The sequence below is a fragment of the Canis lupus genome, chromosome X (genome assembly GCF_048164855.1).
Source record: "Canis lupus baileyi chromosome X, mCanLup2.hap1, whole genome shotgun sequence".
Taxonomy (NCBI): Eukaryota; Metazoa; Chordata; class Mammalia; order Carnivora; family Canidae; genus Canis; species Canis lupus.
The window spans coordinates 53,971,413-53,990,678 of record NC_132876.1 but is presented as its reverse complement, the minus strand read 5'-3'; the positions used below and the strand labels follow the sequence as shown (position 1 = coordinate 53,990,678).

Sequence of the window (19,266 nt, the reverse complement as noted above, 5' to 3'; positions counted from 1 at the left end):
AGCATTCCAGCTATTGTCTCTAAATCTTAAGCCGAATTTGTAGGTTTTCAGGATGATTTGAAAATTGTCTAAGTAATTTGGTGGGTACAGGTGACTTGGGGACCCTACTTCTCCACCATCTTGCCCCCTCCGACCATATTTCTTCCTACACCATAATCCTGACCCTAGTGTTATGACAATAATCTGGAGCTTTTGATTTCCTGAATGACCTGGGAAGTCAAAGAAGCAAATGACATTCCACTTATTTAATACATGAATTTGTTTAAAACTTTCTCATAGCTATGTTATTAAATGTATATTTATGATGGTAATCATTGCAGTTTGATGAAGAATTCACAGCTCGACAGGAAGCTCAAGCTGAGCTTCAAAAAAGAGAAGAAAAAATTAAAGAGCTTGAATCAGAAATCCAGCAACTTCGAACCCAGGTAATGATAGAAGATATAGACTTTATGTCATGTAACAGTGAGTTTCCTGGTAGAAAATTGTCTTGTTAGATGGACGGAAAAATTTCCCCAGAAGCAGACTTTTTGGGAGTTTTGCATTTTAGATGAAATAACTCTACAGATTTGATTTTCTAGGACAATAAATAATTTTACTGTTTTTGGATAAAAATAAGGCATTAGTTACCTAAACTTCCTTGAATATTTTAATGTAATATATTACACAAAGAAGACTGTTCAGGAAATGAAGGTTTCATGATGATTTGAAATATTGAATGCATAATTTCAAAACCTAGAAACTTTGTATTTCCAGCTGCATCACCTATGATGGAAAGCACTCATATACTCTCAAGGTCCTAGTTATGGTGTCTAAACTTTACAACCAATTTAATCCTCTCAGTACTTTTTAATTTATTTTTATTTCTTTAAAATACCCTCAGCAGTTTTTATGTTTTAAGTGGTTATTAATAAATGGAAGATTACTATTGTTGGTGAGAAAAAATGTCCTTTCTCTATGTATGCATTTCCTTTTTAATTTTTACTGCACATTGTAACATATAAAGCCCATTAGTGGAAACAATGATTGAGAGAAAAATGGAAGATAAAAATGTTCATTAAACCACAAAATTAAACCACATAAATTTTGAAGGTCTAATTGGGTTTATTAAATGATTTATGAATTTGTATCATTCCACTTAGTCAGCATTCGGGAACTATACGGAATTGTACAAAATGAAAGATTTTTATGGAAAGGAGGTGGGGCAACAATATTATTAGGAAAGGAAAGGATCAACTAGCACAGTTATCATGGTTGCCATCCTGAAGATATCTTCTGCTACAGGGAAGAAAAAAGCCTTATCCATGTGCTCCTCCCACCTGACAGCCATCATCATTTTCTATGCAGTCCTTTCATACATGTACTTACAGCCTCAGGCTAATAATTCCCAAGAGGATATGAAAGTGTCTTCTGTATTTTACGGCATTGTGATTTCTCTTTTGAACCCTCTGATCTATAGTTTGAGAAAAAAGGAGGTAAAAGAAGCTCTAAAAACGATGAGGAAGAAGTTCTTCTAGGTTGGACCCAAGTTTTTAAAATTCAGCACATTCAAGCATCAAGTAGGGATGTTTGACCAACGTGTAATGTTTCTGAAGCTGGGAACATGTTCACGTCTTAAGCCAATGCTATCTCTTTTTTAATGGATGAGTTCTTAAAATGCAAGAAATATAGTAACATCTCATGGGCCTAATTTTGCCCTGAATATAGTTTGAAATATATGTCTCATACTGTCTTTACTTTATTGAGATTATTTAAATATTAGAAATCATGTACAGACTTCACAAAGTATTAGTTGCTTCTAAAATGTTTCAGACATGTTCTTAAAGAATAGAAAACCTCAATTTTGTATATAATCAATGTTAAAATTGAAGTTCATTATTATCTCTTCACTTATACGATATCCCTAAATTGTCTACAAAGAAACTCTTCATATGTTCTGTTCCAATTATTGCACAAGCCTGAATGTAAAATAATGTACTGACTTGAGAAAAAAAAAAAAAAAAAAAAGGAAAGGATCTTTTCAGACCCTGCCACTTTCCTTCGGGGGAAAAGCAGGAGGTCTTATGAAGTTTACCTTATTTTCCTTTAGGGATGGAGAGAACTTTTGTGGCAGACTTTTTGGCTGCTGATATAAGTTCCCAACTCACCTATCAAGATAGCATTTCTTGGGGATGTTAAAATAATTAGATTATATATTAAGCTATGGTTTGGGGACTCAGTCTAACATGCCTTTGGGGGGCCTCTGGTTTTCTTTCTAACACCTCTTGACATAGCGGATGCTCAGTAGATGTTTATTGATTGTGTAGATATGTATCTGAAAAATGATTTAAAAGGTCACTGATAAAAAAAAGTCATGGATGAACTCAAAATTATTCAGTGCAGGGCCTTCTCCTGCCCTTTCACTTATCTATAATATTTGATAATTTCTTTCATTAAATCTTTCACTTTTTTGGTATCATCTGACTTCTCTTTTCACATCTCTGAGAACTCAGTTTCTTTTTGTTTTTGCCCCCCACCCAAGATTGTGACATTCCTCAATTTCACCCCGGCACAAGGCATTTCTATTTAGTGAGCAGTTGTTTATGTATTATTAAATTAACTGATGTGTAAAAATGCAGAGTCACACAGTCCTTTCTAGTGTACCTCAAATTGTGCCAAATACTAAATCATTCATTAGCTATTTTCAATTCTCAATACTCTATTGTAGCCTAATTTAATTGTTGCATTCTTAATTGTTCATGAAAGGGAAGAGAAAGGCCGATATGATTTGATTTTTAAAGACTGGTGGCATTTATTTGAGATTCTTTATTAAATTTGTGAAGCATGTGTTTAACTTGAGGAAAATCGTCTGTTAAAAGTGATAACATTTTTATGGCTCCACAAGTCTCATATAATAGATATGATCCAATAGAGTAAAAAAATAAATTTGATGCTAACAAATATAATTGGATAAAAATTAATTTTTACTAAAAAAACTGGATATATATTTTTATTTTTCAAAGTATTCAACAAATCCATTTATATATAAAACTTATAGGGTAAATTACTAATTTCTTAAAACTTCTCAGAAAAAAATTTATTTTCTCCATAATTTCTTTGATCTCAATCAAAATTGTAAAAATTTCACTGTTTTCTAAGATTTTGTTGCATTAAAAGTAAAATGAAAATAATTTTGTATATTTTAATTCTTACTAATTCATGAGAGGATTGCATTACAGGGGAGAATTGTCATTTGTTGAGTGTATAGATAGTTTATTTGCATGTATGTGTATACACACATAAACATCATATATATGAATAAAATATTTAGACTGCATATTAAATATTATGAAAACATTTCTATGATTTTGTTATTATTAATTTTAATATTCTTACAAATAGGGCAGTTTTTAAAATTGTTCTTAAAATATGCTTCAACTTATTTGTTTTGTTAAAGTATTTTAAAGTTTAGTTGGTACAATTAAGTACTCCATCTTGGAAATTCATATTAATAAAGTTAAGAAGACTTTCTTTTGAAATAAAAATAACACTATGCCAAGAATTTTTATTAATTTTAAACTTTTCATTCAATTCATCTAATGTCATATCTTCGTTACAAATACATCTGTTCATTGGTAAGCTTATCTTGGGAATGTTTATAATAACCAACTTTACTTTCATATTCATTTATTTTAGAAGTGAACCATTGCGATCAACAATGGTTTAAATAAACAGGTACAGATTAATTTAAAAAGTAGACAATTTGGAATGAGGTACTGTCCTTCATTTGTTATCCATTATCATTAGAGAATGAGGTTGAAGCTACTTTCTGGTGGTAAAAGTAAGTTATACTATCCTCATAATCCAATCTGTGTGAATTAAATCTTTTCATGGCAGGTGATTCCATGAGGAAATAGTCTGGTATAGTGGAAAGAGGACTACATTAGGTATAAGAACAACCACATTTAAACCTTAAGAACATTTCAGACTATGACCTTTGATTAATAATTTAACCTTGTTGTAGTTACTATTTTCTCATCTATTAGCAGTGAGATAAAATTGAGTTAAAAATACCCTACCTATATTACAGGCTTGTAAAGACAATGAAGAGAAATAATAGATATAAAACCATTGACAAACATATTACCATGCAAATGGATGTTACTTGGTATTAATTATTGATATTTGAAAACTGCTAAGTTACTGGTACCATGAGATAGACTCTGTGTAAAGCTAATTGGCTGTAAGGGAATCAGATCTTTGATTGTATTAATTATCGCATATTCAAAACAACTAGTCTAATAGGCTAAAGCCATTCCAGTACTTTGCATATATTTATAATGAAAGGTAACTTTTTCATTATTTTTCAGAAGTGTTTCACAAAATCTTGAGGATGCCAACTTTTATTGTGTGTTAGTAGAAGTAGTCATTATCCAGAGTTTATAATGCTTATCAAAAATCTATGGGACACTGGGTGTTATGCTATATGTGGCAAATTGAACTCCAATAAAAAAAATTTAAAAAAATCTATGGGAATCTTTTTCATTTGCTTTTAAGCCCTATGATATTACTAAACTAAATAAAGTGTATATAATATTAAACAAACCACAAATGTCTACTGATAAGTTTTCTTTGTTGTTATATTTTATTGTAAGCATTTAAACCTTGTATTACATTATGTTTCAGGGACATGGATTCTTAGGTTCATCAGGAATTCCAGGCCCTCCTCCACCACCTCCATTGCCAGGTGGTGGGACATCCCCACCCCCACCACCTCCACCAGCACCACCTTTACCTGGCGGACCTCTCCCTCCTCCTCCACCTCCTTTACCTGGAATAATTGGTATACCACCACCACCACCACCACCTTTGTTTGGGGGACCTCCTCCACCACTTCCCCCTGGAGGAGGAATTCCTCCTTTTCCAGGAGAACCACTTGATCTGCCTTATGGGATGAAGCAGAAAAAAATATATAAACCTGAGGTGCCCATGAAGAGAATCAATTGGTTAAAGGTGATTATGACTATGACTAGACTAGATTATTTGACCAGCTATTTTTATGACTAGATTATTTTTGGCTTTGTCCAGCCATAGTTGATATAATTAATATATGATTAACTATTGCTGCATATAAGTATTGTATAATGCTTGAGTCTGTGACTGCTGATGCTTGCTTTCCTTTGTGAGTTTACCATCTTATGTTTATCTTTCAGTCTAGTACCCTGAGAATTGGAAACTCCACAGATAATTTGAAATTAATGTAGAAGTCAAAAGGAAAGCTGAAGTGAAAATTGTGCTAGAAAATAATATATAAAATATATATCACCAAATGAAACATTTTAATTCTGGTACTGCTGTTAAGTACTACAACATTCTTAAATATAATCTTTATTATTATTAAGCCTTTCTCTATTAGTTATTTTTGTTCTTAGGGAATGGTTTTTTTGTTTTTGTTTTTTATTTATCAGAGAGAGAGAGAGAGAGAGAGCACACAAGCAAAGGAAGGTTCAGAGGGAGAGGGAGAAGCAGACTCCCACTGAGCATGACCTGAGAGAAAGTCAGATACTTAACCAACTGAGCAACCTAGGTGCCCCTTTTTTGTTTTAGCTTTAAATATTTAGATTGTATGGAATAGGTGACAGCATTCAGTAGTGACGTAACCTAATTACTTTCTTATGTAATGTATGAAATGTTCTTGTTTCTTTTGAATATTATTTCCTTTTTTTTTGGAGACGGAGAGAAAGGGTGAGAGAAAGAGTACAAGGTGGGAGAGAGGCAGAGGGAAAAGAAGGAAAGAGAGAGAATCTTAATCAGGTTCCATGCCTGAGCCCAACACGGGGCTTGATCTCAAGACCCTGAGATCATAACCTGAGCTGAAATAAAGAGATAGACACTTTACTGACTGAGCCACACAGGCACTCCTATTTTGCTTTACTTTTATTAGAATATATCTCGTGAAAAGCTTATTAACAAGATTGACACAGTCATTATTAGGAACTAATCTTCTAATGAAAATACAATTACCCAGACCACCATTTGAGGAAATGACTCATCCGAGAACATACCTGGAGTGAAATATGACAGTATCTACATAGTAAATTAGTTTGACCAGAATCATGATTAAACCAGTTTTTACATTGAGAATATAGTTCTGCTTTGTTCATAAGAATAAATGACGTACAAATGTTTTTAAAATGTAGTTATTTTTTATAAGGTATAATTCACCAAACTATAGGATCCATATGTTGTTGGTCTAGTTATCTCTGTGTGGTAAATGTAATGATATGTTCATTTAGCATTTAAGCATATAGTAAAAGGGTATTATAACACAAAGCATCATGATGTACTGGAAAATGTACAGTTCTAATATTAGGTTTCAGTGTAGTGGTTATGAGCACAATTTTCTAGAGGAACACTGGCTGGGTTTAATTCCTATCTTTGCCATTTACTAGTTTGGACACCCAAAGATGGTTCCTCATTTTAGCATGGAGATAATAATATGTCCTGCTTCAAGGGATTTTTATAAGGATTAGATTAGGTAATATATGCAAATCACTTAAAACAGCACCTGACACATTATAGGAGGTATGTATGGTTTCAGCTATTATAATTACTTCCTTCACCCTGGTCAGTAAACATGGAGAATTAATTCACTTTTATGAATTTAGTTTCCTAATTTTTAAAAATCTAGGAGCAGAAAAAAAAATGTATGTGAGTTGGGAGATTTATTAAAATGTTTTTAAGATTACTTTCATTAGATTCATTAGAATATTTAAAATCTAATTTGCTATATGGCTAATTGCTGTTGTGTATCTTTTATATACATTAATAAAATTTCCTGACTTCCTCAATGAATATTTACTTAAAAATTATTTTCATAGACCCTAAAATTGATTTAGTAGGTAGATAAATAAAGGAACTATCATTCAACCTTGGTAAAATTGAATTCTTTGAAGAATTAAATATGAAATAATAATTTAGAAGCTTGTCTTTGTTATTTTTGTTTCAGATTGAACCCAAAGAATTATCTGAGAACTGTTTCTGGTTAAAAGTTAAGGAGGACAAGTTTGAAAATCCAGATCTCTTTGCAAAATTGGCACTGAATTTTGCTACCCAGAAAAAAGGTACTTTTTCTTTTTAAAATATAAATTTCTTTTTCTGATTTATTGAATTCAGTGCTTAGCTAAAAATTTCTATTGTATACATGTATAAATTTTTCATAGTGGACAGAGTCAAACATAAATAGATTAACTTATTTCTTAAATTTTACCCATCAAGTAAAGGAGAATTGCTCATTTTCTTTTTCAAAAAATTTGTATGTATTTAAGAAAGAGTGAGAGATTGCATGAACAAACAAATTGGGGGAGGGGCAGAGGGAGAAGGAAAGGGACAAGCAGACTCCTCGCTGAGAGAGAGCTGGACATGGGGCTTAATCCCAAGACCTCAGATCCTGACCTGAGCTAAAGTCATATACTTAACCAACTGAGCCACCCCAGCACCCTTATTTTAATCTTATTTTTCATAAATGTTATTAATCATTTGAAAATGTTGGATTGTGTTTATTGTTTAATATGTGAGTTATACCCTTCTACTATAGGTATTTTTACTTAGAAGCAGAGGGAATAAATTTGTTGATTTACTATGTAAGAGAAAACAATGTAGTAGAATAGTAATGGCCCAGAAGTTTTCATGAAATTGGAATAAGATTTGGCTCATAGTGCATAAATAGCCTTTCCTCTTATATTTGTACTACTTATCAATTTATTTTCATAGGAGATTTTACAGCTTTTTCCTATAAGTGAATTTTCTGGAATAATATCAAAGTCTGGTACCTAATAAGTATATTTTACTTATGTGATAATAGAACGCGTTATGATTAGATACTTAATCTCTTGTGAATTTCACACATAATTTTGATACTATATAAGTAGGTAACTTCTCAGTCTCTCATAATCATTGGGGCTTTTAAGGTTTTGGCATTTTAACTACTGTTTTACTAATTGTTACAAAATTAATAGTTTAGATAAACATAGGATCTTTTCAGTCTGGATGAGTCTTCATAACTAAGAAATTGATAAATTCCATATGCTCATGCCCTTGGAATTGGCAGCTTTACCATTTATTTGTATGATTTGTCTCAATATGCCATAGAATGTGAGAATCTGAATTTTCTAAGATTGAGAGACAGAGGGAGACCAAGGGAGAGAGAGATGAAAAATACTCCTTTTCAGAACTTCTATCATATCTTGGACATTGGAGGTGCTTTTGTTGTATTTGTTGTTGCTTGTAGATTGAAGTTCACACACACATATACACATATAAATCAGAGGTAATTAGAAGAAATTTGAAATTTTAAAAATTCCTGGCATTAGTTCTCTTTTTTTCTTATAAGTAACCTTCAAAGTTTTTTTCAGTGACTCCAGCAACTACTATTTGTTATAAACTCTTTTTTAAATTCAAAAAGATAAAAATGTTTGTATCATGGTATTTATATAGTAAAAAAATGTAAAAAAGGATGCATGATAAGCTTATCCCTTCCATCTCAAACTTACAGCTTCTTCCTCAGAGAAAACCACTGTTAGTAATTTCTCACACAGCCTCCTAGAAATAGTACATGCTTCTAGATGCATATGTATATTTGTCATTTTTTGCTTCTTACTTCTTGCTGTTTTCACTTATATACTTGGATGTTATTCCATAATAGCTTGTTTTCATCTACTATGTTTCTTTTGCATACTCCATAGAGTTTGATGTTATGGACTTATCCTAATTTATTTAATTGGTCCCCAGTGAGTGGATATTTAATTCCAGTCTCTTTTGATATTTCAGGTAATGTTGTGATGAATATGTATCTACATATACCTTTGTGCATGTAGGATCTATTGGTAGGACAAATTCTAGAAATGCAATTCCTGGATAAAATGCTGGGTACATTAATAATTTTGATATATATTACCAAACTGCCTTCCAAATGTTTCTGTCTATACTGGCACCTAAAATATATATGATATCTGTTTCTCTGAAACCTTTGTCCATCTCAGAGGTAAAAATGGTAAACCATTCGTGTTATAATTTTGACTCCTTAAATTCAGAGTGAAGTTGAACAGCTTTTCTTACATTCAGAGGCAATTTTTATTTACTTTTCTATAAATGTTTCCCTCCAATTCTTTACACATTTAATATTGAGCAGTTGCTCTTTTACTTATCCATGTATTTGTATTGAGTCCTGGAAGAATCCGAGATTTCATGAAATTTTAGATTTAGTCTGGACCTTAGAAGTGATTTAGTCCAGACTATGTTTTACAAATGAATAAAATGGTGTTCGAGACATAGAGGTAAATATAAAATCCATTAGAGAGTTTCTAAAGATAGTGTGATATACTGGAAAGATCCAGAGGAAATGGAGTCACACTTATTTGCATTCCAGCTGTAATATTTGTAACCTCTGAGAGTGAATTTTCTCATCTATAAAATGAGTAGACTAATGTTTATCTAGTAGTGTTGTGAGAATTAAATAAGGTTATATATTTAAAGCACCGAGCACAGTGTTTAGTATAGTAGGCACTTAACAAATATTAATTCCCTTTTCCCTTTCACTTAACATGATATTGTGTGTGTGGTGTTTTTCTTTAGTTGTATACACTTAATACAGCTATTAATTCAGCAAGAGAATTCCCTGCTCTTCTGAGCAGCACTTGGTAGAGCCAATCAGTTACCAGTCAAGGTAGCCAATCAAGGTAGAAGCACTATTATTGCAGCTGCTAAAACCTAATGAAAATTATATAAAGGCTCTCATCTACTCACTGCTAAGAACACTGCATTCCAGTTCTTAGCTCTGATTCTCTGAATTTTATGTGTGATACTATTACTACTTCTACTGTCCTAATTTTGAATATTTGAATACAGATCAGGTCAGGAGCACCTTTCAGTACTATTACTTTTACTAAGATATATTTTTCAAAGGGACATTTAAAGGAACAATTAAACATCATAGCATATTCCCGACATAAATAATATAGCCAAAACAAATTTTAATGATACAAAACTCCCATTTATTTTAATGACACTTAGTAACTATTGATTGATCTTACTATAACAGCTTTAAGTTCCTTGTCACTTACAGTGTCTTAATTCATAATTTGGCCAATAGGTGGCAGGATCCGTAAGAAATCTGGAGGCTCTGGTTCCAGTGAACTCTGAACACACTTCCCTGCCATCCCTAGCTCCAGAAACCACTTTCTTTCCCATTTTGCTTTTTTTTTTTTTTTTTAAAGATTTTATTTACTCAGGTGAGACAGAAAGACAGCAGGAGCAAGTACAGAGGAAGAGGGAGAAGCAGACTCCCTGCTGAGCATAGAGCCTGATTCAGGACTTGATCCCTGGACCCTGAGATCATGCTGTAGACAGATGCCTGACTCAGCCACTCAGGCACCCCTCTCATTTTGCTTTTGTTTGCCATTCAGTCAGTTGCATTCTGGAAGGAGGAACACACTTATTGTTTCTAAGATGTATTTCCAAAGCTCTTAGATCCAGCGTTCCAAAACATCTGAGAATTTTCTTCTATTGCAAAGGGTTTGGAGAACTCAGGTCCTGTTCTCCCTAAATGCTCTGAAAGCATTACTAGTCTATGTTAAGACAATGTTTAACATAGGAGTTCAAAGTGCTTCAGATTGAGGAATAGAAAGTGCTTCAGATTGTTGAATAGAAATGTTTTAAGATTTTATTTTTTCATTTGAGATAGAGCACATGAGCAAGGGGCAGAAGGAGAGGGAGAAGCAGGCTCCTTACTTAGCATGGAGCCCAAGGAGGAGCTCCATCCCAGGACACCAGGATCATGACTCAGGCCGAAAGCAGATATTCAATGGACTGAGCCACGCAGACACTCCAAGAAGTTTTTTGTTGTTTTTCTTTAAGATTTATTTATTTGAAAGAGAGAGAGAGAGAGCGCACTCAAGTGGGAAGGAAAGAGAGAGAGAGAGAAAGAGAATCTGCAAGCAGATTCCCTACTGAGCTGGAGCCCCACATGGGGTTCAATCTCAGGACCCTGAGATCATGACCTGAGCTGAAATCAAGAGCCAGTGCTTAACCTACTGAGATAACTAGGCACCCTGAAAAAAGTTTTAAAATCCCTCCAATTCCTGTAATATTTAAGTGTATAAATATTTAACATGTGAAATTACTATCAAATTCTACTTTTGATTGAATTACTTACAGTTAGAGAAAGCATTTTTAACTTTTCTATTAATAAACCAAATTATTTCTAATTTAAGAGAAAATGGAGTTCTCATTTAATTTAATTTATATTTGTAAAGTGCTGAGTATATGCAAGGTAATATACTCGGTGGGAGAGAGAGGATTGAATAAGATCTTGTTCTTCCTACACCAGGGAACTTACCATCTAGAGAGGGAGAGAGGAAGATGTATGCTACATTTAGTCAAGTTGTATTAAATGTTAGCATAGATATATTTTTTTTAATTAAGGATTTTTAAAAATATTTTATTTATTTATTCATGATAGACATAGAGAGAGGCAGAGACACAGGCAGAGGGACAAGCAGGCTCCATGCCGGGAGCCCGACACGGGACTCAATCCCGGGACTCCAGGATCATGCCCTAGTCCAAAGACAGGTGCTAGACCGTTGAGCCATCCAGGGATCCCCTAGCATAGATATTTTTTTAAAGATTTTATTTATTTATTCATGAGAGACACAGAGAGAGAGAGAGGCAGAGACATAGGCAGAGGGAGAAGCAGTTTCCATGCAGGGGAACCTGATGTGGGACTCAATCCTGGGACCCTGGGATCATGCCCTGAACCAAAGGCAGACACTCAACCACTGAGCCACCCAGGCGTCCCTAGCATGGATAATTTTTATTTTTAGTTTCTTTTTAAATTTTTATTCATTTATGATAGTCACACAGAGAGAGAGAGAGAGAGAGGCAGAGACACAGGGAGAGGGATAAGCAGGCTCCATGCACCGGGAGCCCAACGTGGGATTCAATCCTGGGTCTCCAGGATCGCGCCCTGGGCCAAAGGCAGACGCTAAACCACTGCGCCACCCTGGGATCCCCCTAGCATAGATAATTTTTAAATGGGAATGCAGAATGGAAATATAGTTAATTTTGAGGAGGAGGGCAAATGTTGATCCCAGATGTGATATAATTTGAGCTGGGCCTTGAAATTTAAGTAGGATTTTAATAGGGAAAAAAGGAAAGAAGACATTCTAGGCAGAGAACACCATTAGAAAAGTATCGAGGTGACATGAGGTACATACTGGGTGAGGTGCAGCTGTTGAAACCATAGCCTATTGAGTTGGTACTTGGAGGTGAAACTGGTAAGGTGAACTTCATACTGAGGTAATTGGGTTTTGTTCTTTAAGCATTAGGGGCACAATAATTTGATTATAATCTATTGAGGGCCTTGGCAGACAGATAAGTGATGGGAATTCAGAGATATGTGATAGAACTTTGGTTGTGAATAAACTACATGTAGTTTAGACAAGGTATGATGATATACTGATTAGTACGAATTCTTAATCTCTAAGGTCTTATAGTTCCCAAAACCTGTGTTCCCAGGTTCTTTTTTTAAAGATTTTATTTGTTCATGAGAGACACAGAGGGAGAGAGAAAGAGAGGCAGAGACATAGACAGAGGGAGAAGCAGGCTCCGTGCAGGGAGCCCAATGTGGGACTCAATGCTGGGACTCCAGGATCACACCCTAGTCGGAAGGCAGGCGCCAAACTACTGAGCCACCCAGGGATCCCTTAATACGTAGGTTCTTACAGACTCTAATGTTGCTGTGAAACAAAATATATCTCACAAAAAAAAAAAAAACAAAAAACAAAAAAAAACAAAAACAAAAAAAACCAAAGTATATCTCACAATGTTCTGGAATAATGAATGAATATATGTATATTAGATGCAGATTCAAAAGACCTTATTAGTACTTTTGAATATATATTAATATATGTAACTGTTAGAATTTGTATATGTGTTCTAGTTTAGTATTCAATTGATGATATTTGGGGCCATGAAAACATCAAGGCTAGGGGAGCAAGATGGAGGGAGAGTAGGGTCCTCAAGTCACCTGTCCCCACCAAATTACCTAGATAACTTTCAAATCATCCTGAAAACCTATGAATTCGGTCTGAGATTTAAAGAGCAAACAGCTGGAATGCTACAGTGAGAAGAGTTTGCGCTTCTATCAAGGTAAGGAGCCGGAAAAAAAAAAAATAAATAAAAAATAAAAAAGCATCCAAGGGGGAGGAGCCCCAGCGAGGAGCCGGACTAAGGCCACCCAGCGAGTGCCCCCAGAACAGGAAAGCCCCATCCCACAGAAGCAGGAGCTTCACCAATCTTCCCAGACGGAAAGGAGAGAAAGGCCCTCACAGGGAGTTGGAGCAGGATCCCAGGAGGGGTGGGGAAGCCCTCAGGCTCCCAGGGGCACTAACAGAGGACCTGCACCCCTGGGGAGAGCTCCCTAAAAGGCTGCAGCACACGCCAGGCAGGCCAGGAGCACCTCCCACGGCTGCTCAGGCAGCGGCTCTGTGCGGAGGGGGCTGCACAGCAGGAGCTCGATTCCAGTAGTGCAGGCCCTGGAGCGCAGGGCACTGGGGGACACAGCCCAAGATCCGGCGCTTCCCCAGGGACAGGCAGAGGCCGGGAGGACACAGGACAGCAAGCACGCTCCTGCCCCTGTGGGCTGGGGGGCAGGGCTGAGCTGTGCAGATTGGCGGCCCAGCCCCTGGAGCATCCAGGCCCCTGCAGACTGGGAGCTGTGACAGTTACTACAGGAGCTGACTCCAGGGCTGGAGAGGTGGCTGCTGCCACTGTTGTTGTTCCTCTTGGGGCCTCACAGGATAAACAACTCCCACTGTGCCTCACAGTGGCCTCACAGGATAAACAGAATAAACAACTCCCACTGAGCCGTGCACCAGGCAGGGGGCTGAGCAGCTCCCCCAAGTGCTCACCCTGAGAATCAGCACAGCAGGCCCGACCCCAGAAGATCAGCTACAAGAACAGGGGAAAAGCAAGTTATTGACCAAGCAGCACTGAAAAGTTCCAGAGGAAGTCGAGGGATTTACACTTTATAGAATCAGAGGATACTCCACCTTGTATTCTGTTTTCTGTTTGCTTCCCCCCCCATTTTTGTACCTGTTTTTGTTCTTTTTTTTTTTTTCTTCTTTTTTCTCTTTTGTCTTTTTCTCCTTTTTCCGTACAACTTGTTTTAGGCAACTCTGCACGGAGCAAACTGACTAGAAAGAAAAACTCACCACAAAAGAAAGAAACAGACCTCTCTCCCACAGAGTCACAAAATTTGGATTACAACTCAATGTCAGAAAGCCAGTTCAGAAGCACAATTATAAAGCTACTGGTGGCTCTAGAAAAAAGCATAAAGGTTTCAAGAGACTTCATGACTACAGAATTTAGATCTAATCAGGCAGAAATTAAAAATCAATTAAATGAGATGTAATCCAAACTGGAGGTCCTAATGACGAGGGATAACGAGGTAGAAAAATGAGTGAGTGACATAGAAGATGAGTTGATGGCAAGGACAGAACTGAGGAAAAAAGAGACAAACAATGAATAGATCATGAGGAGGGATCCCTGGGTGGCGCAGCTGTTTGGGGCCTGCCTTTGGCCCAGGGCGCGATCCTGGAGACCCGGGATCGAATCCCACATCGGGCTCCCGGTGCATGGAGCCTGCTTCTCCCTCTTCCTGTGTCTCTGCCTCTCTCTCTGTGTGTGACTATCATAAATAAATAAAAATTAAAAAAAAAAAAAAAACATCATGAGGATAGGTTAAGGGAAATAAATTACAGCCTCAGAAAGAAAAATCTACATTTAATTGGGGTGCCCGAGGGCGCTGAAAGGGACAGAGGTCCAGAATATGTATTTGAACAAATCATAGCTGAGAACTTTCCTAAGTTGGGAAGGGAAACACGCATTCAGATCCAGGAAATAGAGAGATCCCCCTCCCCTAAAATCAATAAAAACCACTCAACACCTCGACATTTAATAGTGAAGCTTGCAAATTCCAAAGATAAAGAGAAGATCCTTAAAGCAGCAAGAGACAAGAAATCTCTAACTTTTATGGGGAGAAGTATTAGGTTAACCGCAGACCTCTCCACAGAGACCTGGCAAGCAAGAAGGGGGTGGCAGGATATATTCAGGGTCCTAAATGAGAAGAACCTGCACCCAAGAATACTTTATCCAGCAAGACTCTCATTCAGAATAGAAGGAGAGATAAAGAGTTTATAAGATAGGCAGAAACTGAAAGACTATGTGACCACCAAGCTGGCTCTGCAAGGAATACTAAGGGGGACTCTGTAATAGAAAGACAAAGGCGAAGGGAACAATCTACAAAAATAGGGACTGAATAGGTATTATGATGACACTCAATTCATATCTTTTAATAGTAACTCTGAACGTGAATGGGCTTAATGACCCCATCAAAAGGCCCAGGGTTTCAGACTAGATAAAAATGCAAGACCCATTATTTACGGTATACAAGAGACTCATTATAGACATAAGGACACCTACAGCCTGAAAATAAAAGGTTGGAGAACCATTTACCATTCAAACGGTCCCAAAAGAAAGCAGGGCTAGCCATCCTTATATCAGATAAATTAAAGTTTATCCCAAAAACTGTAGTAAGAGATGAAGAGGGACACTATATCATACTTAAAGAATCTATCCAACAAGAGGACCTAACAATCATCAATATTTATACCCTAAATGAGGGACTGCCAACTATATCAATCAATTAATAACCAAAGTGAAGACATACTTAGATAATATAAAACTAATTTTGCACCTTAAGGAGCTGGAGAAAAAACAGTAAATAGATCCTGCACCCAGCAGAAGAAGAGAGTTAATAAAGATTTGAGCAGAACTCAATGAAATAGAGACCAGAAGCACTGTGGAACAGATCAACAAAACCAGGAGTTGGTTCTTTGAAAGAATTAATAAGATAGATAAACCATTAGCCAGCCTTAATAAAATGAAGAGAGAGAAGACTCAAATTAATAATATCATGAATGAGAAAGGAGAGATCACTACCAACACCAAGGAAATACAAACGATTTTAAAAACACATTATGAACAGCTATATGCCAATAAATTAGTCAATCTAGAAGAAATGGACGTATTTCTGGTAAACGACAAACTACCAAAACTGGAACAGGAAGAAATAGAAAACCTGAACAGGTCAATAAGCAGGGAGGAAATTGAAGCAGTCATCAAAAACCTCCCAAGACACAAAAGTCCAGGGCCAGATGGCTTCTTTGGGGAATTATATCAAACGTTTAAAGAAGAAACCATACCTATTCTACTAAAGCTGTTCAGAAAGACAGACAGAGATGGAGTACTTCCAGACTCGTTCTACGAGGCCTGCATCACCTTAATTCCAAAACCAAAGACCCCACCAAAAAGGAGAATTATAGACCAGTATTCCTGATGAACACCGATGCAAAAATTCTCAACATCATAGTAGCTAATGTGATCTAACAATATTTTAAGAGATTACACACCATGATCAACTGGTTTTATCCCCGGGATTCAAGGCTGGCTCAACACTCATAAAGCAATCAATATGATTGATCATATCAGCAAGGGAAAAATCAAGAACTATATAATTATCTGAATAGATGCAGAGAAGGCATTTCACAAAGCACAGCATCCATTCCCAATCAAACCTCTTCAGAGTTTAGGGATAGAGGGAACATTCCTCAGCATCTTCAAAGCCATCTACTGAAAGCCCACAGCAAATATCATTCTCAATGGGGAGCCTTTCCCCTAGGATCAGGAGCAAGACAGGGATGTCCAGTCTCACCAATGCTATTCAACATAGTAGTTGAAGTCCTCGCCTCAGCAATCAGACAAAAAAAAGAAATAAAAGGCATTCAAATGGGCAAAGAAGAAGTCAAACTCTCCCTCTTCACAAATGGCGTGATACTGTCCATAGAAAACCCAAAGGACTCCACCCCAGGATCCCTAGAACTCATACAGCAATTCGGCTTTGTGGCAGGATACAAAATCAATGCCCAGAAATCACTGGAATTTCTATACACTCACAATGAGACTCAAGAAAGAGAAATTAAGGAGTCAATCCCATTTACAATTGCATCGAAAAGCATAAGTTACCTAGGAATAAACCTAACCAAAGAGGTAAAGGATCTATACCCTAAAAACTACAGAACACTTCTGAAAGAAATGGAGGAAGACACAAAGAGATGGAAAAATATTCCATGCTCATGAATTGGAAGAATTAATATTGTAAAAATATCTATGCTACCTAGGGTAATATACACATTTAATGCAATCCCTATCAAAATACCATGGACTTTCTTCAGAGCGTTGGAAGAAATCATCTTAAGATTTGTGTGTAATCAGAAAAGACCTCGAATAGCCCGGGGAATATTAAAAAAAGAAAACCATAGCTGGGGACATCACAATGCCAGATTTCAGGTTGTACTACAAAGCTGTGGTCATCAAGACAGTGTGGTACTGGCACAAAAACAGACACATAGATCAATGGAACAGAGTAGAGAATCCAGAAGTGGACCCTCAACTTTATGGGCAACTAATATTCGACAAAGTAGGAAAGACTATCCACTGGAAAAAAGACAGTCTCTTCAATAAATATTGCTGGGAAAATTGGACATCCCCATGCAGAGGAGTGAAATTAGACTATTCTCTTACACCATCCACAAAGATAAACTGAAAATGGATGAAAGATCTAACTGTGAGCCAATATTCCATCAAAATCCTAAGAACACAGGCAATACCCTGTTTGAACATGGCCACAGCAACTTCTTGCAAGATACATTTATGAAGGCAAGAGAAACAAGCAATAATGAATTATTGGGACTTCTTCAAGATAAGAAGCCTTTTGCAAAGGAAAGGAAAGAGTCAACAAAGCTAAAAGACAACCTACACAATGGGGAAGATATTTGCAAATGACCTCTCAGAGAAAGGGCTAGTATCCAAGATCTATAAACAACTTATTAAACTCCACACCCAAGAAGCAAACAATCCAATCATGAAATGGGCAAAAGTCATGAACAGAAATCTCACAGAGGAAGACACAGACATGGCTAACATGCACATGAGAAAATGTTCTGCATCACTTGCCATCAGGAAAATACAAATCAAAAGCACAATGAGATACCCCCTCACACCAGTGAGAATGGGGAAAATTAATAAGACAGGAAACAACAAATGTTGGAGAGGATGTGGAGAAAGGGGAACCATCTTGCACTGTTGGTGGGAATGTGAACTGGTAAACCACTCTGGAAAACTGTGTACAGGTTCCTCAAAGAGTTAAAAAGAGATCTGCCCTACGACCCAGCAATTGCACTGCTGGGGAGTTACCCCAAAGATACAGATGCAATGAAATGCCGGGACACCTGCACCCCGATGTTTATAGCAGCAATGTGCACAAAAGCGTAAGTATGGAAAGACCCTCGGTGTCCATCGAAAGATGAATGGATAAAGAAGATGTGGTTTATGTATACAATGGAATACTACTTAGCCATCAGAAACGACAAATGCCCACCATTCGTCTCAGCGTGGATGGAACTTGAGGGTATTATGCTGAGTGAAATAAGTCAATCAGAGAAGGACAAACAACGTATGGTCTCATTCATTTGGGGAATATAAAAAATAGTGAAAGCGAATAAGGAGAGAATGATTGGGAAACAGCAGAGAGGGAGACAGAACATGAGAGACTCCTAACTCTGGAAATGGAGGTCGGCAGGTTTGGGCGTGACTGGGTGACGGGCACTGAGGTGGGCACTTGATGGGATTAGGACTGGGTATTATGCTATTGTTGGCAAATTGAACTCCAGTATAAATAAATAAATAAATAAATAAATAAATAAATAAATAAATAAATAAATTTTAAAAAATTAAAAAATGCAAGGCTATAAAAATAGTATCATTTTCCTTAAAAATCTAGAGTAATCATAGTTACAGTGATACTAAATTAGAATTAATGTAATGATGGTTAACATTAACTAAAGTTAAAATAATACTAAGATATGTAGGTTATAACTGCTAATTCTAATTAGAATTTCTAGGGTTCTCTAGAGGCTTCAGGAAGAACAAGGACTGCGTGGAAGTTGTAAGCAATTTCTTTGGTTTTAATGTTGCTTGGAGGAAATACAAGAAATAAACATTAAAAGGTTAATAAAATTTAGCTTCTTCAATAATATATATCTGTAGTGTAATTTAGCTTTTATAAAAATAGAAAATTAAGTTGTTATAAATATTTCAGATGCATATAAATGC

At 36.3% G+C, this 19,266-nt stretch overlaps 1 protein-coding gene across 7 annotated transcripts in view; it reads left to right on the top strand.

Annotated features, from left to right (window-relative positions):
- DIAPH2 (diaphanous related formin 2) overlaps positions 1 to 19,266 on the top strand; it is a 1,054,304-nt gene that overhangs the window by 345,948 nt on the left and 689,090 nt on the right. For all 7 annotated transcript variants that reach the window (XM_072816467.1, XM_072816462.1, XM_072816464.1 and 4 more), the window contains 3 exons: positions 321 to 425; positions 4,663 to 4,989; positions 6,986 to 7,100. In XM_072816467.1, the coding sequence (XP_072672568.1) occupies positions 321 to 425; positions 4,663 to 4,989; positions 6,986 to 7,100 (547 nt within the window). The remainder of the gene's footprint in view (positions 1 to 320; positions 426 to 4,662; positions 4,990 to 6,985; positions 7,101 to 19,266) is intronic.